The 24,360-nt window shown below is 38.8% G+C and overlaps 1 protein-coding gene across 4 annotated transcripts in view; it reads right to left on the bottom strand.

Annotated features, from left to right (window-relative positions):
* The window catches only part of Usp25 (ubiquitin specific peptidase 25), a 107,335-nt gene that overhangs the window by 34,511 nt on the left and 48,464 nt on the right, over positions 1 to 24,360 (bottom strand). For all 4 annotated transcript variants that reach the window (XM_028874781.2, XM_037209660.1, XM_028874782.2 and 1 more), the window contains 8 exons: positions 20,466 to 20,603; positions 17,051 to 17,127; positions 10,181 to 10,254; positions 6,214 to 6,362; positions 4,078 to 4,205; positions 3,669 to 3,764; positions 2,394 to 2,555; positions 1,605 to 1,831 (listed from right to left, as the gene is read on the bottom strand). In XM_028874781.2, the coding sequence (XP_028730614.1) occupies positions 1,605 to 1,831; positions 2,394 to 2,555; positions 3,669 to 3,764; positions 4,078 to 4,205; positions 6,214 to 6,362; positions 10,181 to 10,254; positions 17,051 to 17,127; positions 20,466 to 20,603 (1,051 nt within the window). The remainder of the gene's footprint in view (positions 1 to 1,604; positions 1,832 to 2,393; positions 2,556 to 3,668; positions 3,765 to 4,077; positions 4,206 to 6,213; positions 6,363 to 10,180; positions 10,255 to 17,050; positions 17,128 to 20,465; positions 20,604 to 24,360) is intronic.

Genomic DNA, 24,360 nt, shown 5'->3' on the forward strand with positions numbered 1-24,360 from the left:
ACTATTATGTGTATATGTATGTTTTATGTATGTATATATATATATATATATATATATATATATATATATATATATGTATATATAGTAGGCCAACACTGTATGTAGTTAACACATGGATATTAAATACATTGTTCCTGTATGTTGTTGGGATACTACACAGCAATTTAAAAATCAAAGTTAGTATGTTGTAGCAATAGAAATTAAAGACAGAAAACATGTGGAGTAAATGAGTCCTTCCTGACCCACAGCATGGTATCCACAAGATCTTATGACATGAATGTCCTCAAGCTCATCTATCTAAAATGACAAAGAGTGAATCCTTTCTCATCATCCTTTCTTCCTCTTCCAGGTAGGGAACACCAATTTGACTTTTCAAATGTTTATTTAGTTATTTATGCTACTGTGAACTAAAGGGGCCAATGATTTCTCTCTCGTGCCTGTGGTCATTAATCTCCATGTGTACTGTCACTGAATAATATTTCAGAAACTTTCATTCCTTTTGTCCCTTGATGCAGTACCTTTCTGTCAAAAGTTTATTAGTGTCCACCATCTGCCATGTCCAGAAGGAAATTATACAACACTTACTACAGTATTCAATAAACACGATGTTTAATTAATTTTAGCAAATTCTAATATTAAAATTATTTTATATGATATTACAATATTAAGACAAACCCTCTAGTTACTAACGCTAACAGTACAATTATTTGCTCTATTAAACTGTGACTATTTACTTATCCATAAGAGTCAGTTTGACTATAAGACAATTATGACTGTTTAATGTAATTTTATCCTTTTAATATAAAATAATACTTTAGAGTTAGTAGGGCATATTTTGACAAGGAAAAAAAACTATACTATAGTCCACCATGAAATATTATTTTGTTAAAATAAAGAGTATATTTTAACCAAAAAATAAAGAGATGAGTTCAAAGTTTCTTTTAAGAAAGACAGGTAACTCAGCAGTACAGTAAGTATGTGTTCATGCACAAACACTCCCACACATAAAACCCTTATTTTTCTTATTTGGCTGCATATGCCCTGAAAATCATACTTATTGGCACTGGGATCATGGATCATTTCTGCAAATCTGTTAGACCAGATTTAAAAATTAAAATTCTAAGGCTCAGCATCTCTAGCATGAATAAACCTCCAGGTTCAATCTCAAGTACAATTTAGAAAAAAGCAAACAAAAATGAAAATTTGCTTTTTAAATTCTTACACCTAAAGAAAGTTATCCCCTTTCCATTATGCGAAAATCAGAAAGTAGAAAACTTCAGTACAAATTCTGAGGCTCTGTGACATTTCACCAATGGAGTAGCTGTGAATGCCAGTTTGATATAAATTTAGAACACTAGACTGCAAATCAGACCATCTGTTATATCATTAATCAGCTAAGTAATCTGAGGAAACCCTTTGGTCCCTGTGAATCTGACACTCACAGCATAAACTGGAGAGCCAGATCAGTTTCTCTCACATAAAATCTTCTCAGGAAAGATTGAAACAAAAAATACTAGTGTTTAAGTATGAAATCCAGAAGTGCTTTTCCTATCAGTGTCCGACGTCATCTGAAGTGAGAGGAGCCCACTATGGGAAGCTCTTACCTCGTGTGTCATTTTCTATTTCTGTCCTCCAGCGATGTAAACAGCTCTCCAGCACAGACAGTTCCTCTTCTGTTATGTGTCTTGGTGCCGGATGCATGGGCAAATCTGGAGGTATCCGAGACTGAGTGAAGGGTTTGTGTATCACTGTCCTCAAGGACAGGGCAGCACCTGATGCAGGTGATGAGCTGGGCAGTTCTGAAGCAGGGGCTCCCTGCTGTTCTGTTGTGCTGTATTTTCAAAGAATACACTACTGATTAAACTTCCAAACTGAAACTCTGGAGCAGACTAGGCCTAATACATAGATAGCATCAGAGCCTCTCATAATTTCTAGAGGAAACGATCTTAAGACACAGATCTAATATCCTGATGAAACATTTAGTACCTGAGGACTAAAGCCTCATAAAGATGAAATTGTGACTGTAAAGTAAGATTTATCTTTCTGTTTTTAAATGGGAAATCTAATGCATGCTCTAATTAAAGATCTCTTGCTAATACCAACTTACATTAACAGAAACAAATTCTACTCTAATAGAACTGTTTCACATATCATAAAAGGTTCAAAAACTACAGACTGAAACATTGCAAAGTATAATTTTCAACAGGAAAAAGTTTATGAATTTCAATCGATAACCACTGAACTACTGAAATAATAAAGAATAATCTTCTAAGTGAATCTACCCTTTTAGAAGGTTTGTTGAAGTTAATCACAATAAGTACATTTTATAAAGCCCTGCTTGAATGCATTGCAGGATGCAGGTCACAGTAGCATGTTGTATTAGAAAACATTACCTTGGTAAAGACTGTGATGGTATGGAGCCACTAGTTGAGGAACTAGCATCAATATCATCAACAGGAGAGGTGCAAACAGGTTTACTAGAGGCAAATTCCAATGCATACTGTAGAACATCTACCAAGGGGAATCTTTTGGGACCGGAACCATAGCTTAAATATCTGTTAATAAAATATATCAGTGTTTTATCTATATTGTCAGCATATTTGGTTTTTGAAGTAGGACTTATAAAATGAAACAAGACAATAAATCAGAAATGAAACGCATGCTTTCTAAGGAAGAAGATGAAACTGAATATACATTAAAGAAATGCACTAAACGTTCTTAAAGGAAGGACAGCAAAGCTGATCAAGACGGAAAGCCGTGAGTATGGATGCACCTAAGACGATGTTCTAAACTGTGGATCAGTGGGAAGATACTGTTCTAATCCGTGGATCAGTGGGAAGATGCTGTTCTAAACTGTGGATCTGTGGGAAGACAAACTGATGGACCATCTGCGAATGTTCTCTTCCCTGAATCCTACACTGGCCTCAGCATCAAGGTAGTTACTTTTACCATTGTTTACCTTGTGAGCACTTTTCACATGTACTAGAACCTTTAAGAATAAAACCCACTGGAAATAGGATATATTCACACTCAACATTTTATGTTATTAATGTGAAGATTAAAAGCAAATGAGAGGAACTCAGAAAAAGCAGTAGGTCACCAAGTGGACTTACTCCAAGCGCATTTGAGCCAGTAGACTCATCTGGGTGCACAACACCCACATTCTACATTTTATGGGGTTTCCTAAGAAGCAATGCAGTCCTGTGGATGTGAGAACATCTGCACACACAGCCCCTGCCTTAGGGTACTTGGTAGCACTGTCTCCGGTTCCACTCCTATGAGCTGCCTGAGCTCCCCTCATGGCGATCTTATTCCTGAGTGAGTTTGCTCTATGAAGCTTGGGAGGCCAATGAGGCTAGAGCTTGAATCTTCTCATTCAGCTGCCATTCCATACAACACAAATCTTGTGCTCTGTGCTAGAATCCCTCGGTTCCCCTTACAGCACCAGAGGAAAAGCTGAGTATCACATATTTAATTTCAAGTTCCAAAAGAATCATCTAAAGCCTATTAGAGATGCAATCTAGTTTCTAAAACATTTAATCCAAATTTAAATCCAGAATGGTTATCTATGACTACCACTATGAGTTTTCCAAAGCATATTTAAAATAAAATCTAGATAGTCACCAAACACATGCTTTCCTATCATAACTTCATGAAAGTTACAATACCTCTCTAATCTTTGTTGTAATACTGTGAGGTAATCTTTAAGTCTTTTGATCTCTTCACGTTTAATTCTTGTTATTTCTCTGTTTCTGTGCATATACCTATCAAGGAAAGAAATTAGTGATCATTAGTATTTCCAAATATTTCAGAAACAGAGTATTAAATCTAATTATCACTACAAAAGATCAACTGAAAATTTATAAGATCATATGTAAAACACAAACCTATTTAAAATCCTAATATGCATGTGTAACCATATATTCATAAGAGAAAATGAGCATAGTCCCTTGACAAATAGTAAGTTACCATGAATCAGTAGAGCTTTGATTGAAAGGAATAACATATTCTCTACACAGCTCCCCTCCCTCATGCACTGAACAGCTGCAAAACTATAACATGTTCTATAAACCATACCTGTCCAGATATAAAACCTGGGGAAATTCTAATTTGTTGTGAATTTTTTCCGGTCTCCCCAATGCCTGGTTAAATTCAAATCTTGACAGTTCAAACGTTAAGACAGGCGGCAGCTCTGTAAACCAATGCTGAAAGAAAACAACACTGAGAGTCACTGTCTGTCTTCTCCACTGCACTTGAAGGATGCTGATACAACACATGCTGACATCACCATCCGACACCAGGGACAAGGGAGGACAAGGCTTGCCTTACAGCGAACCCTCCTTTTGAACGTTTCCCCAGCCGCTGGACATCCCCACAGTGGGTCTCACACATAAGAGGACAGAGGGAACCCTTCTCTACACACTGCTCTTCTTCCACAACTGTTGACACTAGAAATCCCAGCCATAAGAAAAGGGCACTTGTTTCCATGAAGACTCAAGAGCTCTGCCTTCTCCAGTCTTATGCTGAGTGATACTTACCGACAGCAATGAACTTGTCAAATCCCATAACTTGACTCAAAGGGAAAAAATACTCATCTAACATAAATGCCCACTGTTCTCATCATGAAATTGGGAAAATATTATCTGCCTATTTTTTTCATATTTTTCTTTTTTCTTCCTCTTTTTACCTTGAATTTTACAACTATACATTATACTAATTTATGAAAAAGATTTGTTATTAGCAAATTATACTAGTCAAATACAAACTAGTGTTTAGTTTAATGTGTTAAGTTTCTTGTTGCTCTGAAGTCACCCACACATACACACATGAGATTCAACAAAACTTCAAAAAATCTGTTTTCATGTAAACTTCAAGATTTATAAAAGCCTACTATTTGTTTAAGTTGGTGAATATTTATACTTACAAACCAATACGGAGATGTAAAATGATAGAACAAATATTTTTAAGTAGCAACACCAAGATTCAGGTTCAGTTCATTTTGCTAAGCCTGAAATGTTTATTCCTGTGTTAGGGTTCAGATTTAAATTCATGCACACTTACTGAGAAGTGTGTGGTGCCATTTTTTATGGCATTGGAGGCTCTGACACACTGTAAAGTAGGTGCTGGCATTTCCTTTAATAGTAGCTTGTTGCGGGGCTTATAAACCCAGTTCTTATTAATATAAATGAACATTATCATATAATGCTTCTTTTTTGGGTTTGAGTATGGGAAGGAGAAGTGGGCAAAGGGTCTCACAAGCTAGGCTGTCTTAAAATCCTATAAAGAGCCCAGGCTAGCCTTGAACTCATGATCTTCCTGCCTCAGCCTTTCTAGTGCTGGGATTAAAAGCATGCACCAATAGCCCAGCATCATTTTGCACTTCTTACGCAGCTGTTTGTTAACTACAAATTGTTTTGTTAAAAGTCTGAGGCATTTTATATGAATTATGTTATTAGATTCACAGTCGCTATTCTATCCACTAAAAATGCAACAGGAAATAATACAGATGAAGCTCACTATATCTTCATACATGGAATTTATGGCCAGATATCAATCAACAATTGCTTCACAGTGACTGATTAGGAAGACAATGATTTGTACTGTTTTCTACAACAGATTGTACACCTTCTCCAATAGATGAACATAGATGGGTGGATACATGGATAGTACTAGAGAGAGAAATTGGTGGATTTAGAAATTAAAACAGCAATGTAGATAAACATGTCTTTGGGTGTTTTTCAATTAGCTCTTTCATGAAAAAGGCAGAATCTTCCATTTTACCTTATGCAATCAAATAGCAATCTCATAAGAACAGGGATGTCTGCTCTGTAGGAATGTGGTTTGCTCTACAGAACCTGACGAATTATAGCAATATGTGTTCATGAATTAATATGTGCCTATGTAAAAACTGACCATAACTTCATGTTGCTGATGACCACTACCTTCATGGAAAAGCATCAAAATACTAAACGGTGATGACAAAGAAAAAGACGGAGAGAGAGAGAAAAATTTTAGATGAGAATCTAACATAGATTACATATCATACATTCTGTACAAGTTTTACAAATACATCTAAATTATCACAATTAAATGCAGACATACTTTTGAGTATTTTCTCCATCACTAGCAGCTGTGTAATTAGAACCTTAAATTTGCATTGAACCATTTAAAAGAGAATAGGAAGGCAGAGGACAATGCAAAGGCTGAACTCACCTCTTGGCCTGATTTTCCTGAATTATCTGAATGTAAGGACTCAATCTCTCCTTCAATCATTGCAGCTTCCAGGCACTCATGCAGGTCTTTGAACCCGTTGACCTGAAGTGGATACTGACCAAACATTTCAGTGTTTTCAAATTTTTTTCCTATAGGATGGTTGGAGAAGTTAATTAATGTTCCTTAATTTGGCCTTTCAGCTATTAAAAGTAAGTATACATATGGATTCTTTCCTGAACTTAAAAGAGCATCAATGACTGTGCTCCAGGGACTATGGTTGAGTAGAGCTTTCCTACACACACACACACACACACACACACACACACACACACACACACACTCATATATATTTTATATATAACTATATACATGCACGTGTGACAATGGGTTAGTAGAGCTTTCCCACTGGTTTAAACACGTACACAAGTCACAGGTTGTAATTTTAACTCACATGTATATGAGCTCTTAAGATAGGACATTGTGCTAGCACTGGATGTGTGTGTATACACACGTATGCGTGTGTGACAGTAATTTAGCTTTATTGGAAGACATCACAGACAGCCATTTCTTGTCATAAGCCAGCCAATGATTTAGTTGCTATAACAACCAATGATTGCTATAAACAAATATTGACTAAAACTACAATAACAGAGTATAAAAGAGCTAAGCTAGTGTTAGGGATAGATAGCAGGACAATGAATATTCCCACAGCAAAGCAATGTACTTGAACTTAAACACTGAGTACAAGTTAACTGGGCCAGATCCTTGGATGGTAGAATATTCTTGACCAAGGAACAGCATAATTATGAAACTAAAACTCCAAAACATGGCATGTTTAAGCAACCAAAGGAAGATAAGAACATCTTTGAGAAACAGATATAATGTAGTTAGGTGGGGGTAAAGATTTATAATGTCTTCCAGTCCTGCTTAGGATTTTCTTTCATTGTCTTAGTAAAATAGAAACACAGATCAGTCAAATCTGTGAACTAGAAATCAGAAGACCCGTGACTTGCTTCAGCGGAAACACACATACACTTACACTAATATGCAAGATGGAGTGTGAATAGGGCTCAGCTGGCTGGCATTTAGACAGAACACAGACAGAACAACAGGAAGATGAGGCTTAGAGATTCCCATAGCCCTCACATGGATGGACAATGGATGGTTTCTAGGAACTGAACACAAAGTACAGGACAGCTTTCTCTCTCTCTTCTGGAGCAGTAGAAATCACTGGTTCAGAGTGGCCAGGAGATTTCCATTTCACGAGCTAGATATGCAAAGTTCTGAACCCCTTGCTGACTAGATAGTGGAAAATCACAGTGGTGAAAACTATAGCCTCGATGGCTTCGGGAACTGTAGAAGAGGAAGGGAGCCTATACTAAGTCCTGAGGAACCTACCTTCATATACAATAGAAACACACACACACACACACACACACACACACACACACACCATTTTCTAAGTACCCACAGAGGCAGAAAAAATAACAAGTGAAAGTAGTGTCCCAGAGGCTAGAGAAGTTTGTTTTTAAGGAAAAGGCAAGATTAAGAGAAGAGAAGGAAGAGTTAATGCCTGATGCCTTAATAGATTACAAGAGTTCAGTATAAGAACTGAACTGGATTCGGTGGATTTGCTGACAGACAGGAAATCAATAGCCTCACAAGATCTACCTTTTTCAGAGTTGTGGCACCAGCAACTAAAGCAGGGTATGTTGAAATAAGGAAGAGCAGGCAAGTGAACGTGCACCCTCACTAGAAGGAACTTAACTATGAGTAGGAACGGATGCCTAGGTATTCCAAAAAGAACATGATATGTTTTCTTTTTAATCTTTGTGATGTGAAGGAGTAGAACACAGGGAAATACTCTGGTGAAGTACAAGGCAGAGAGAGAAATTAAAGACTCAGAAAGGGGAGTGAATGGAGTAAGTAGAAATAAGAGCAAGAGACCCAGAATCTATGAGCATAGAAGAATGGCCCTTCCATATTCTTATAATGAAAAGAATATGGTAGATGTGTAAGTGGATAGAGCTAATGAAGTCCGAAGTTCATACACAGAGGGAAAGATTTTCTTCTAAAAAAATTAAGATGTTGGAATTAAATTCAGAGTGTTGGGTAGATTTCACAGGCTTCAAAATAATTCTATGAAAATTGGAAAGCTGTTTCTCAGATAATGAGGAGACCAAAAAAAAAAAAAAAAAGTTTTCTAGGCTTGAAATGAGTAGGGAAACGAAAACACCCCCAAAGGAAAATGGAGGGAGGCCAGTGTAGTTTTCCAGAAGAGGTTAAAGTGCGGGTGCATGAAGTTCACTTCTGGGGTCCTCCCTTTACCCCAGCTATCACTGAAAATTCACGATCCATTACAACTCTCCTGCTGTGGAAGTTTTACCCAGCGACACTCAGGTACTCAGTGCATGGAGAGGAGGTGAAGAGATGAACAAAGAGTCAGGAGAGTCAGGGCGCTGGTGCCAGGGAGAATGGGGGAAAGGCAGACTTGGTATTTGTAAGAGTGATTGTGAACACCAGGAGGAAAAGGAAGTGTAAACAGGAAAGGCCTGAGAGGAGCAAAGCTAGGTCACGGGAACAGAAGCTCCGAATGCTGAGGATGCTTTGCAGGAAAACACATTAAGAAAGCAACACCAAGGAACCATGGGCATCAAATAGAGGATGAGGGTGAGAAGTGAAAACGGTAGGAAAGTGATCTGAAATAAATGATTTTCACTGTAACAAACACAGTCCAAGTAGGAATGTATTTAAACCACATCAATTAGCACAGTATCTATGAAGTAACTTCCTAATACTAAGTGCCAAGATGAAGTAACAGCCACGATGAAGGCTCGCACCTCACATGTGAGTGCTCTGAGGGGTACTGCAGTGCCCACTCCCAGCCTGAGTAGACCTACTTCCTGAATTACACCATCCCACTTCAGATAAACCAGAATGGAAAAAAAAAAAAAAACCTGATGTCATGGACTGCATAATTCACTCCTAATGTTTATTTAGCATTTGAAGAAAAAGTGCACTTACCCCATTGTAACCTTTTATATGCCTAATATGCAGTTTGTATCTGCCTTATTTAGGCCATTACAGAAAGACAATTTCATAAACATTATACTTTGAACAATGTAAAAAGTATATAGCTTGAAAATCAAATATTTCAAATATTAGGAAAACTTACATTTAATGAGCCTAACTCCATGCTTTTTTTAAGAAAAATCTCAAGCAAATTTAAGAAGCCTAGTTTTTAAAGAAATATGCAGGCTACAATGAGCAGAATCACTCTCCACCAATATTTAAAAGCAGGATACTTTCATTTCTTGAAAATGTGTAAGGATATTACAATCACTCTGAAACACGCTGCACCAACTCGCTAAATTCAAATTTTAAAAAGGGACCACTACACTGAGATGGTTATTCAACTCCAGCACAGGTTGGAAGTTCTGTATCTGACCTGCCTGAGGCCCTAAGTGTTTCCAGATTTGTGGGGTTTTCCAATTACAGAATATCTGCAGTTGATTGGTTTAGTTATAGCCCCTCCTTTCCCATGTCCCTCTTCCTCCCTCTCTCTTCCTCCAGGGGCTCAGGCTAGAAACCAGGACACCTGCACTCTACCACTGAGTTAATTCCCTATCCTGGGTTGAACATCTCTAATCTTAAAATCCAGAAAGTGACATGCTAGAAAATCATAATTTTGGGGGGATCACATCAGCTCTCTTTAACTCACAGTCTGAAGTCCTCAGGATCACAAAGACCCATTCACTGAAAGGAATATACGAAGAAGTGCAATGTGAACATACATTTCAGTCAGGTCTGGGCCCTCTGTGCAAAGGATTAGCAGGAAGGAGGCAGCAAGAGCTACTGGAGGAGTAGATGAGGTACAAATAGAGATTACCAACAAACACAGTCAAGCCCAAAGAGCCAATGGACAGATAGCATCTTGACTTGTAATAAAGTGAACAGGCAACTCTACCTTCAAGCACTCCCACAGCTAGGAATCTTCCGTAGAACAACTCCACCATAGGGTTCTTTGGCTTCTCTTCATCCCTAAAGCATGTTTAAAAGATAGAAATATGCTTATAACTTTCAGATCTATAAATAATTGAGAAAAGACGGAAAGAACCGTTCAAAGGTAACATTCGCATGGCTATCACGCACACAGCCCCTTATTTATTGTGTCACCTTGGGCAAGGTACTTGAATTTATTCTTCAATCTCTTCACCTGTCAGCTAAGGATAATTAGAGGAATTGAGCTGGCAGGATGGATACATACGAGGGCTGAATGAGTTACTGCTTGGGGCCAGCTCCGAAGAGAAGCTCGTCATGCTCAGGAGGTGCTGGCTCTCCTTATCGGCTCTATACATTTCCAACCCATACTTTAAGCCTGTATAGTACTGGCCTTCTTGGGAAGGGAAAGGAATGTTTAATCCAAATAGATTCCTTGAAGTCATTTCCCACATTCACATAGGAAAGGGCCCCCGTGAAGGGACCGGACACCCGGTTCTCAAGCACAGGCTCCACCCTCCAGGCACAGGCTCCACCCTCCAGGCATCCTTCCCTCAGGTTATAGCTCAGACAGTCAAGCTGCTCAGCAGGAGATTCGGCCTTTTTGTCTGAAGAAAGCAAGGAAACCCGGCAGTTTTTACATTGTCTTCTTTAGGACTTACACTCTGCACCTCTAAAAGACACTCTCTAACCTGGCCTATACAAACTTTGCTGTGTCCACAACTGTACAAAGGAATTTTTTATGACTTTTGTGTTTAAATTAATAAAACCAACTTGTGAAGTTCTATTTTCAAAGTGAGAGACAAACACCAGTCTCTTGCTCAGTGTGTTACACAGGTCATCACAGGATCCTTAGACCCATTAAGGCTCACCAGGGCCTTACAGTAATCCCACCTGGCAAGTAGTACTTCTCTTTCTTTGAGTTTGACAAGTTGATGTCTCATAGGTAAAGGGCCTACTGTTTGTCTTTTCCATGATTAATTTAATTTCAATTAATGTGTCTTCAAGGTCCAATCCATCCATGTTTTATGAAATATCAGAACTCCTTTTTATTGGAAGCTGAATAATACACTATTGTTTTATTCACTCATTATCAATGGGCATTTGGCCACTGGGTATACAATGACTGCTTCAGACCATGTTTTCAATGCACTAGTACACATGCCCACAAGTTAAGATGCAGACAATACGGTAACTCTATTTTTAATCTTTTGAAGAACTACCACACTATGTATGTTCTGTGGCTGTTATACTATTTCATATATCACCATTGCACAAAGGAGTTCCTGACTTCACATTACTTGGTATTACTCTGACAGCAGCCATCCTAAGGGTATAAAGTGTTCCCACTCATTCTACAATAAGGTCAGTTATTGAACTTGTTCAGTTTCACTGCCAGGTTCATACTGTGTGGTTACTGAAGTTTATGCCTAGCAGAGGTTCCTGCTGGCCTGCAGCCCTGGGCATACGGAGAACAGAGACCCTTACTTATACACACTGGAGACTTGTGGGCATTCATTGTTAAGTCACTTGTTTGGGGGTTGGTGTCACCAATACTATTATATAGCCCCAGCAGTTAAATTGTATTTGACTATCAAATCACAGTGTTTACATAGCACAAAGACTTAATCTCTGGGCATCTTCATAATAAGGACTTCTCTAAACTGTGATAACCAAAATTCTAGAGACTGATTTGACATATGGAAAACATCCCAAAAGTGAAAATTCTAATTCTTTAGATGTAATTACTAATAGAAATCAACATTTCTATGTAGAAAATCAACATTCTAGGCCTCTCTCCTTTCTGATCACACAAATTAACTCCTGGAAAGAGTAACAACCTATCTGATGCCTTTTGAGTTGATAACTTTGCAGAAGCAACTAGGTGTGTCTGGTTCTGAACTCTCACTGTTTATTTTCAGAGCGCCTGTGTGAATTCTGGCATGCTCTGCATTGAAGGATAGCACGGCTTTCCCTACGGCGTCAGCAGGAACATTTCAGGACTGTCTGCTGTGCTCTTCTTTGCACCCTCCCAGATGCTCTCCACTCCCAATCAGAGTTGATGAACCCCGGAAATGCACATCAATATTTTACATCAATAACGTGGTTACATCAACAGAAACAGGGGACACACAACTGAAGAGGAGTCAAGAAGCAATGGAAAGTTCTACTAGAAGAGACACACCTGTCACTTGTGGGCAAGTAGAAGAAAATGAGTCTATTACCACTGTCAAAGACAAAAGATTCTTCACTGACCAAAACACTAAGAATAACTGTGGGAGTGAGAGGGGGGTCATAATGCAAAGAACACAAGGTTCTAGGGCAGGTAAGGCATGAGGAGAAAGCTTCAGTCAGTGCTTCCCTAGTTGCATAGGGCCTCTGGCACAAAGATAATGGATGGAGAACTTGGAGGGAATGGGTTGCTTCCCACCATTGGAGAAACAGGATCCCTCTATCCATTTACTCATACTCTGGCTTTACAGGCACAGCAGAGAATGTTCCTCAAGATGGGCACAGCAAAGTGGCTCAAATCAGCTTAACATCACAACCAGAAAGAACTAAGAACTTCTGAGAAGTAAAGAAGGATAGATTTCCAGTGAAATTTAAGATTTAGATAAAATAGAAATGAAAAAAACTCTGACCATTTTAGGGAAAAGGCAAGCACAGATATAACCTGGAGAGTGGAAGATGGAAGATTATAGATACAAGGAGGTAGAGCAGTGTGCTTTAGAATATGCTCTATGATGTTTACCTGAGAGGAAAAACTAGGAATTTCAGGGTCCCACACCAAAGCACCGAGGAACCTCCCAGAACAACTGTTAACGGATGGCAATAAAATGACTGCTCAACTCTGTTAACTTTATGTTCAACTGCTTTTGGGCATGAGAAGGCTAACTAATAAAGGGCAAGAAACATGCACTTTCCTAGAAAAGAAACAGCCTCTCAGGGAACAGAGTCATGGAGGGATCCCACACTTGGGAATGCTACCACAGTCTTCCTGGAGCAGAGTGCTGGTGAAGTCCACATGTCAATCACGTGAGTGGACAAAGGAAGAAAGTGGAGGTGAAAGATGATTTGGATATCCTCCTAACTCCAGTTCTACTAATTGTCATTGTGAGGAAACAATATGTGACCCCAACAGCCAACGGAAAGGGCAAAGAGCAAATGAACAGGAAGCACGCCCTCGGCCCTATTAAGCAGCCCTGGCTCTGTACGCAGCAGAGGCTAGCAAAACGCTACAATCTACCTCAAGTCTTCTGTTTCATTTCCATTTCTGCTGCTGCTATAGAACACACCAGCCACAAAGCTGCTTAGGGCAGGAAAGGTTTATTTGGCTTATAATTCCAAGTAACATCAGGGCAGTCCCCACGGCAGGAGCTTGAGATAGCTGGTCACACACAACACATCCACAGTCAGGACCACAAAAAAACTAATGCACTCATGTGCCTGCTTCCATCAGCTGCCTTCTTCACGCTTAACACAGTTTAGAGCTCAGTCTATGGTATGGTGCTGCCCACATGCATAGTAGGCATTATTAACAAGGTTAATTAACAAGACAACTCCCCCACCCCACCCCACACCCAGTCCCCCACCCCCACACCGTGCAGACCTGCTCAGACACCAAGCCTGATCTAGATAACTCCTCAGTCAAATGCTCTCCTGAGATAAGTCTAAGTAAGTTGTTTCTGGTTGACTTTTAAAACTAGCCATCATAACTTCTTAAAAGAAGGGATGTGACAGATCCACAAACACACACAATGTAGATATGCATGCAACTGAACTCCAAAGATATATGACACCCTAATAGATGTAGCATCATGAGGCTGGAGAGAAGGTTAAGAATGCTGTTCTGTTCCTGCAGAAGACCCAGGTTTGTTGCCCAGCATCCCTATGGCACCTAACCCTGACCTGTAACTCCAGTCCCAGGGTTTCAGCAATCTCTTTTGGCCTCCACAGGCACTAGGCGCATACGTGGTACATATACATTCAGTCAAAACATGCATACACCTAAGTCATTTAGAAAAAAAAAAAAAAAGATGAAGCATCAAGAAATATAGTCAAGACTGGGGACACATGCCAAAAGCAATCCCAGAATTGTACTGCAAAGGTATTCTCGTCACTGGATGCTAGGTCATGGGTCTCAGAATCATCAAGAGCAGATTCAGTGCTGAAGTTTGAATAGGAAGTTTTGGATAAGCAATTAAATGAAGCTAAGATGAAGACAGAAACCAGCCTTGGAGGCAGGGGTTACAGGTCTAAGCAATTATATAGCAAAACACATTGCTAGAGACATTTTCATTCAGAAAGGGGTTATCTAAAAATTCCTAGTCAATTCAGTGCTGCTGGGCGATAAAGATCTCAGAAGGAAAACGCACCCTAAGAGTTTGAATGGACGGAAAGGGACACCTGATGGCAGGTGGCCAATGCCTTAAACTTCTAAACAAGCCGAAAAGAAAGCAACTCTCAAATGCCTTTCTAGGACTAAGACAATTTGCAAATGTTTCATTTTGTTCCCACAAATAGTTCAGACTTGGTGCTAAATTTATTTGTTTATTTTTTGTTTTAACCAGGAGTATGTTTGATTTTATCAGATATAAGAATATTGAATATTTTCTTTTTAACTTCAATTTTTGACAATTTAAAGTTTATATAATGAATTTTGGTTTTCACTCCTCATTCCTCGCATCCCTTTTCCTCTCCCACTGAAGCGCTTCTTTCTACTAAGTCCCACCTGACTTTCATGGCATCTTGTTGTATGTGACCCACTGGAGATAATTACACTGTGTTGCCAGAGAATAAGAGATTATTTATTGGAGAAAGAGCAACTTATCAGAGGCTATACCACCGAAGAAAATGATGCCCTCTCCCCAACAACTGTTAGGTGCCAAACACTCCTCAAGATGGGGTAGGGGATCAAATCCATGATGAAATGCTGATGGGTGCGATCATGTGCAGATAACCAGAACACTGAGTTCTTGAGTACAAAAGCTCTATCATGTTAAAAAACAATGCCTTTTACTGGATATCTCCCAGCCCTCTGGAGTTTCCATTCTGTCTGTTCTCCCCTTCTTTCCTGATGTCCCCTGAACCTTGAAGGAGGTGGTATAGCTGTTCCATTTAGGGCTCTGTACTCCATTGTCTCCTCTTCATAGCACACTACTCAGTAAATCACAACCTATGGCAATAGGACACTTCTCTGATTAAACTTGGGCACTGTACTACACAGGAAGCTCTTAGTAAGATTCTCTCAGCTTGGTGTACTTTCAGACAGTGGCCTACAAGCCACTCACTACTAATGGCTGGCATTCTGCAGAACTAAAGCCAACAGGGTTTTCTCAGCTTCTGTTTCACCTCAAATTTCTGCCATTTTTCTGGCAAGAACATAAGTCAGAATTACATTAAATTGTGAGATTAGCACTACAGGATCAAAGGGCCAGGTAATATGCTGGTGCTAGCTGTCTCTGTGTGTCCTAATAATCCTCTGGATCTACAATTTAAGCATCCTCAGCTCAATATCTGTGGTGCTGAGATAACTAGAGATATTTCAATGAAAGAACATGACCTGCAGATGAGCACCCCAGCTCTGTGCAGGCACAGCTTACTATGGAGCCCATATAAATGAAAAGACTAGGACATTTTTTTTATTAATTGATTTGTATACACAAGGCAAAATAATCTCATTTCTGGGTATAACTCCTCCAAATTTTGCTTTAAAGATCAATTAAATGTCATTTGGAAAAAAATGATCAGCAAAGTGGAGGGTTTAACATTTAAGTACATCTCTAATGGATAGGGACATCTCACACTATAATTCACTGCAAACCATGGTATCATGGCCTTTATAAGACAATGAGGCTGAACAGAATTTAAAATAGAAAAAAATAGAAGAAGGAAGATACTTAGAAAAACTGGAAGAAGGAAGCAATGGTTTTGAGCCTAGGATTTCTTGCCTATGTTCTACATAATGTTCAGGGCATGTTGCAGATTCCATGACTGGAACTTTTAGAAGCAATCTAAATGGCTCAGTGCTTCAACCAAACACATAAAGGGGTAGCTGCAGAAATGGCCTGGCAGTCAACAGTACTTGCTGCTCTTGCAGAGAACCTGGATCTGGTTCCTAACACACACATGGTGACTAAAAACCACCCATAACTCTAATTCCGGAAGATCTGATACCTTCTTCTGTCCTCCACAGGCACTAGACACATAATGTGGTGCATATATAAACATACAGGCAAAGCACTTATCAAAGAAGCACAATAAATCTTAAAACAAAACAAGAAAAAAGAACCCCATAAGGGAAAGAAGAGTTGACATAAGGAGAGTGGCCTGAGGAGACTGAGCAAACTCCAAGCCAATGAGAGAGCCTCTTTTTAAACAGTAGGTGAATGGCACCTGAGAACCCACACCCAACACTGACCCTCCACAGTCCCCACATGCATGCATGAAACTGTCAAGGCTTTGTGATCACACCTAATGAGCAGCATGAATACGGAGGGGAATTGCTCATCCTGTCCTCAGGAAAGGATTAAGATGAAGTCAAGTCTTTGGAAATTCATGCCCAGGTAACCCCTTCTTCCTCATGAAAAACTGAATCCAGGAAAACCACATGGCTGTAAGATTAGTACTGTTAGGAATCTCATATCAGATCTGATAGGAGCAGCTGGCAGTCACCCAAACTGTGTCCCCACAACTTCCAAAAGCTTGTTCATAACACAGATAACACTGCGATGCCCAAAGTCTCTCTTGCTTGGATATCTGTACTGCACCCAAGAGAACAAAATAACTGTCATTTATTGACTTTAAAAGCCCGTCATTAAACATCACAGTGACTTACGTTTCCTCTTCAGCTTTCATTTGAAAGGCATCTTCTAACCAATCTAATAACTTGTGTGTAAACTCACTCACATCTTGCTGTGGAAAGAAAAAGGGTTGGTTGATATTTGATCCTACTAACAAAAATGCTACACGCTGCGAAATAAAACTTACAGCCAGTCAGGACTCACAAAGTAGACTGTGACTGTGTCCCATAAAGTGCAATAAATTTTTATAATTTAACCAGGATAAAACAAATCAATATTTTTAAAAGTATTATAGTCACAAGATTTCATTTTAGGAAACACACACACAATGTAACAAATGAATTTATAACAAAATATTAGTTACCTCCTCCCTAGATGCTTTGCAATGAATCCATGAAATGAAAGACTTCCTTTCACTCAGACTCTCTGTTTTATACAAAATTATCATCATCTTTCCTCTTAGAAAAAGACTAGTGCTTTTGACAACTGTTTTTTTTAATTCATATATACTTTTTGATCCATATTTACTTTTATCAAGATATTTCTTAACTTTAGCAATTAGTAAGTCCAATAATTTAGTCTACAATTCTCTAAACCCCAAGTGAATTCTACATTCAGAAATAAATAAATATCACCTTTTGCTGTCCCTTTCTTTGGTGGCTGATCCCCTAACACGGAAAAGCAGGAGCAAGTGTTGGCCCACATAATCACTACCACCACTTACACAATGTTGCTTGGAAGATAGAATAGGTTTAAAAAGAGAAAAACTACCCCAGGTATTCAGTTCATGGTATCAAGACTAGATAGAAGAGTCCACATAGGTAACTTTCCCTAACCAAAGGAGCCTCGAGAATAAAGTAACTGCCTATGTTTTTCCACCTAGTGCTTAGGTCAACCAATCCATCTATAAAATGCTGATGCTAAAATCTAGGAAGAGTAGCGACTCCAGTGCTGCAGAGGAAACGGGACTGAGCTCAGCACCCAAGTCCAGTTCTATTACCCTGGGTAAAACAGCAGCAAAAAGGTTACTCAAAACCTCAGAGAGTAAATTTTACCGAATATGGGTCTTTGTAGAAATTACTAATAATCTCCTGGTGAATTTAGCTTAGATAAAAGTGAGCCCTAACTCCAATAGTGGCCGTCCCTGTGGGACACAGAACAAGAGAAGGCAGGAGGTAAAAACGAAAACAGGTAAAAACCAAAACTAGCCTCCCAGGGTCAAATGATACCAGAAAAAATGATAGAGGGAGGAAGGATGCTCCTCCTGTCAGAGAGCGTGGCTCTGCAGAATCGTACTTCTAAACCCTTGGCCTCATGGTATATTAATAATTTTCTATTGTTCCTGAGCCAGAAGATTTAATGTATAAATGTTCTTAAACGACTTTACTCATCTTAAAGACTGTAGCTAAAAAGAACCAACAAAGTTTTCTAGTTATCACAAGTCTTGGAAAGAATTATCCTGTCTTTTTTTGTAATCAATCTAAAATTTACAATTATACAATGAAAATTTAGCAAAGTTCACTAGGATGAACAAGTGAGATCTTAAGAAACTTAAATCTTAAACTCTAAGAAAAGTATGATTAAAATTGACAGTATTGCCATACACCAAAGAATCTCCCATAAAATTGCTTCATTTTTCCAAACATGACATATTCGGGGAGAATATGAAACACAAGTACAAAAGACTTTAAAAGTAATCACAATACTCGTGTGCCTTGGGACGTATTTCACTAACTCACTAATGTGTATGTCAGAAAATAACACCTGTGCCTCTAGAAAAAAAAGAAGCCACAACGATAAAACCAGTTGGTCCACACAAAGCAAAGGTATTCACTCCACAGCGTTCAGAGCACAGAACAGCAAAGTACCAAAGATACCAAAAGATCATTGGGCTTCTGTAGAAAGTGGGGTGGGGGGGTGTACACGTGGAAAGCAGGGAAGAGAACATGTCAAAGCACGAAAGTTTGTGTAAAACTCACTTGACACCAAGAGTGACTAGAGGACAGCCACCAATCACAGCCTGGAGGCTAGAGCAGTAAGCTAATACTGAGCAAATGAACAAAGACACAGGACCGGAAGCAGTGCTCTAAAGCGGGGGCTTTGGGGTCATTTCAGGAATATCATTTTATTACTTTTAGCTTGTGTTAGTATTGCTGCAGCGAGAAAGAATGAGTGAGGAAGCCAAGTAGACGGAACACATGAAGAGCACTGGGTAGTTTTGGGAGAAAATTTTAAAGGGAAAACACCACAATAGAAATGTTGCTGTGAGCACTTTGTGTCTGCGCTTATTTTCTATACAGCTTCAAATTTTTTAAAAAGAAAAATCTAGAAGACAGAAACACGTATTTTTTTTCTCCTGAATCCTGCTCTAAATTTCCATTTTCTGAATCCCACAGGCCGGGGCTCTGGGGCCCTCTTTCTCTAGTATCATCTATGTCCCTTCAGCGCCGCGGACTCTCCAGTATTTATTACTTTCTACAGCCGTATGTATGTGCTCCTTTGTGTGCTCTTAACCCATCTGACTTTTCAAGTAGCAATACTGGTGTGCAGACATGGCTCTTTTTCCATAAGAAATCATCCACAATATTGTTTTTAACAAATGTTAATAAAAGGGTACCATGATATAACCATTAAAAGCAAGAAAAATGACTGAAGCAGTATTTTTCAAAAACCCTTACAGGCAATCCAGGGAAACTAATCCCGATCAGCAAAGGCAGGGGCATGAAACCCACATATACTATCCTACACTTGGGTCATCATACGTTTGTTGAAATGGCTACTTGCAGGGGCTGGAGTGATGGCTCAGTAGTTAAGAGAACTAACTACTCTTTCAGAGGATCCAGATTCAACTTCCAGCACCACACGGTGACTCACAACCATGTGCATCTCCAGTTGCAGGGGATCCAATGTCCTCCTCTAGCTTCTAGGCACACACCAGGTACTCATATAGTACATTATATATTATATATGTATATAGTAGTCTTTATTTTGTTCACTACTTTTCTTTCCCTGTTTTGTTTTTTTGGTTTTTTTTTTTTTTTTTTTTTTTTTTTGGTTTTTTGAGACAGGGTTTCTCTGTGTAGTTTTGGTGCCTGTCCTAGATCTCACTCTGTAAACCAGGCTGGCCTCGAACTCACAGAGATCTGCCTGCCTCTGCCTCCCGAGTGCTGGAATTAAAGGTGTGTGCCACTACCGCCCGGCTTTGCTTTTCTTTATCAACTTCCATCATTCTATAAATTACAACTTCATTTACCTTAATACCTCCAATTTGGTCATGTTTTGCTTAGTTTAAAAGCTTTCCAAATAAGAAAATAATGATTTCAATGGCTTCAAGACATTATTAATAAAGTTTAGTGATGTCATCCTAAATCAACAGATACACTTGAAAAGGTGTCATAAAGATCTATAAAATTGCATGGAAACAGTCAAATAAAAGGGACAGGAGGCTACCTGCTGTGAGTCATTTGACTTGAAGGCATCCTTCAGAATCTCAACTGCTCTAGATGGATCAACATATTTCCTCTTGGTACCAACAAGAAGTGCAAAGAGGTACCTCAGTTCCCGCATAAAAGGCAAATTCCGATGTTCCTGCAGAGAGAAGGAAAACATAAAAATAAAAACAGTATCCCCAACGAAATCAGCAAACTATTCACTGGTCAACAGATACTTCAACAGGAACCAGACGGTAACTGAAATCTATTAGGGCAGATCTGGCACTCTATCAAATTGAAAAGGAGTGTCAGCTACAAAACTCAAAGGAGTTAAGAACTAAAACAGAGGACCTTAGGCCAGCCTCACGATTTCTGCATAAATACCACATATTCATAGCAAATTATGTCACTACCCAGCCAAGAATATCCAGCTCATTTAAGTCCGTTCATTATAATCTTCCCATTCATCAGGGTGCAGCTGCTGCCGACAAGGACGACCAGAAGAGCCAACAATGATCAGTGAGAGCTCAGCACTCGCCAGGCACCATCGGAGTGCTGTTCTCCAATGAGCCCATTTAAACCAGACCCTCCTCATCTAGGAGTGCTTTAGACCCCTCCAAGTCAACAACGCCTCCAAACGCTCCATCTCCTGGGATGAGTCTTTGAATAAGGACTACACTGTCAATTCTCATACGATGACTCTAATCATTTAACTAATATTAGGCCTGTGTCTAATCCTTACTTAATGACCTAATAAAAACTAATGTCTATTTTTAGATAGATGTCTATATATGTTACTTTATACTTTATTAGTAAAAGCATTAATACATTTTGTAAATTATAAGATTTGGAATAAATTCATTTGTAATTTTTCAATTTAAATGTTTAATAAGTATAATGTTAACATAATCATTAATCAGACCAAGCCCTAACATTAAATCTTGATTTTATTATCACTGGGATTACAGATTTCTCAACAATTTCAATGTCTCTTCTCTTTTATGCTACACAAAACAGGTATTCAGTTCTTACTGGTTGATTATATCCAACCTTCTGGGAAAAAAATGAGTTTTAGTCACTACTTATTTTAAATCAAAAACATTTAAAAATCATGAAATGTATGGAACTTGGTGAAATGCTTTAGGGCAGCAAACTGGAAAATCAGTTCTCATAATAGTCTTTGCAACAATAATTTTATCATAAATTTTCAAGATATTATCTAAATTTGGGAAGGGTTTTAATTTCCATGATTGGCATTACTATAGCACTATCAATATAGTTCTATATAACTGGTGTTCAGAGCAATATAATCTACAGAAAAATTATTGTTCTCTCAATGCACTAAACAGGGAGCCTTGAGAAACGGGAAGAAATTCAAAGCCTTGTCATTTAATCCCCAAACTACACACACCCCTGAACCATTCTCTCATAAACTAATCCTAAAGTGAAATCTCTAAGCCATAAAGAACTCCAAATGACATTTATTTAAATATATGTTCCATCAACAGGAATAAGAATAAAGACAAAACGTATACATGAAAAAAAATAACCTTTTGTTCAGTCTTTAACTCTTTCTTCAACTGCCCTGTATAAGTAAGTTTTCAAAGTATAAATATTAATTTTAATCTACACAACAATTTCCCCCAATATCCTGTTTCCTAACATCCACTTCTTCATTATCACTCAGTCCATGACAAATGAGGACACTCCTTATCAAATATAAGAATGAAACAATTTTTTTTGTTTGTTTTGATTTTTCAAAACAGGGTTTCTCTGTGCAGCTCTGGCTGTCCTGGAACTCTGCTTCTCTGCAGTTCTGTAGACCAGGCTGGCCTCGAACTCATAAAGATCTACCTTCCTCTGCCTCCTGAGTGCTGGGGTTAAAGGCGTGCGCCACCACCACCTAGCACAATATTTTTTTAATTAAGAGAAATTCTGCCAAGATTATTTGGAAAGTAAAATATTCTGAAACATCTCTGTCTTGGCCAATACCTGCAGCTAGAAAATCTGTCTACCAAAAAGTATAGCATTATACAATAAAACAGAGCAACTACTCCATTTGACTAAATCATAAAAACATTGGCACACATAAAAACTATTTGAGCACTACTATAAACAGGCTTGTTGTGGTATAATTAATGTACAATACATACACCATTAAAAACAAACACAATTTCCTAAGCTTTGCATATGCATTATCACCATCCAGATAACAAACCTATTTATTCACCACCCCAAAATGTGGTCACTCCCTAGCCATCTCAGCTAACAGTCATGTTGCATTTTCTGGACATTTACCCAAATGGAATTATCCTCTAGGCATTTGCTTTAGACTGCTTTTGTGCGATCAGTATACTTTTTAGTGCTTCATCTACATATATGTGCACACTAGTAATTTGTTACAATTTACTGCTTTGTAGAATTTTATTGTAGATTAAGTACAATTTATTTTAATCCAACAGTCTCCTCTTCCGTTGATGCATACACTGGTGTGAAAATTCTTGTGGAGCTACACACTTCTATTTGTTTTATAAAAACTTTGGGGGGCTTGGAAATTCTCAGCTCAAAGAATATCTGTATGTGGGAGACAGGGATCTGCCATTATTTTTCAGATAACAATTATCCTATACACTAAACTTAACAATAGTTAAAATAAGGGAGTATATAATTCTAGATGAACAAACTCTATCGAAAATATAAACTAGACTTTTTAAGGAAGTCCTGCCTCTTATTTGAAATGCACACAATATTTGTGGGAAGCTTTATTTGCTTAAAAGATATTCTTAGCAGTGCATGCAAATGGCGTCCCTGTAATATGATTAAAGCAATCCCAGGTGTAGTCTGTATCTTAACACATTGGATTTCAAGTTCACTGTAACAGTAAACATGTCATGAGTTCAATGTAAATTCACTATTAAAAGACAATGGCAAGCCGGGCGGTGGTGGCGCACGCCTTTAATCCCAGCACTCGGGAGGCAGAGGCAGGCGGATCTCTGTGAGTTCGAGGCCAGCTTGGTCTCCAAAGCGAGTTCCAGGAAAGGCGCAAAGCTACACAGAGAAACCCTGTCTCGAAAAACCAAAAAAAAAAAAAAAAAAAAAAAGACAATGGCAAATATTACATTTACACATTTAAAACAGAAAGTATCTTTCATTATCTCGAGTGAATTTAGCATAAACCAGTGACTGACAATTACAATTCCAACACCGGTTTAAAAGGCATCAAGCACAGTTTCCCACTGTTACCATGCCATAGTAAAGACCTTCATTTATCAAAGCTTATGCAAATTTTCACAATATCCTTCTACATAAGAGCCTTTCAAAGAATGGAAATGGTAACTCTCCTTACACTGCAAGAAATAAACTTCTCTAGCATGTGCTCATTACACACTCCACTTGGCACACTAAGCACATATTCCTCTACCATGAGCTCATTACATAGTCCTCTACCATATGTTTATTACACACGCCTCAAGCATGCACTCATTACACACTCCTCTAGCATGTTCTCATTACACACTCCCCTAGTGTGCCCTCATTACACACTCCTCTAGTATGCCCTCATTACATATTCCTCTAGAATGCACTCATTACACACTCCTTTAGTGTGCCCTCATTACATACTCCTCAAGCATGCACTCATTACATACTCCTCTAGCAGGCACTCATTACACACTCCTCCAGCATGCACTCATTACACACTACTCCTCCAGCATGAACTCATTACACACTCCTCTAGCATGCACTCATTACAGACTCTCCAGCATACACTCACTACATACTCCTCCAGCATGCACTCATTACACACTCCTCTAGTGTGCCCTCATTACACACTCCTCCAGCATACACTCACTACACACTCCTCCAGCATGCACTCATTACATACTCCTCTAGTATGCCCTCATTACACACCCCTT

The sequence above is a fragment of the Peromyscus leucopus genome, chromosome 12, assembly GCF_004664715.2.
Source record: "Peromyscus leucopus breed LL Stock chromosome 12, UCI_PerLeu_2.1, whole genome shotgun sequence".
Lineage (NCBI taxonomy): Eukaryota > Metazoa > Chordata > Mammalia > Rodentia > Cricetidae > Peromyscus > Peromyscus leucopus.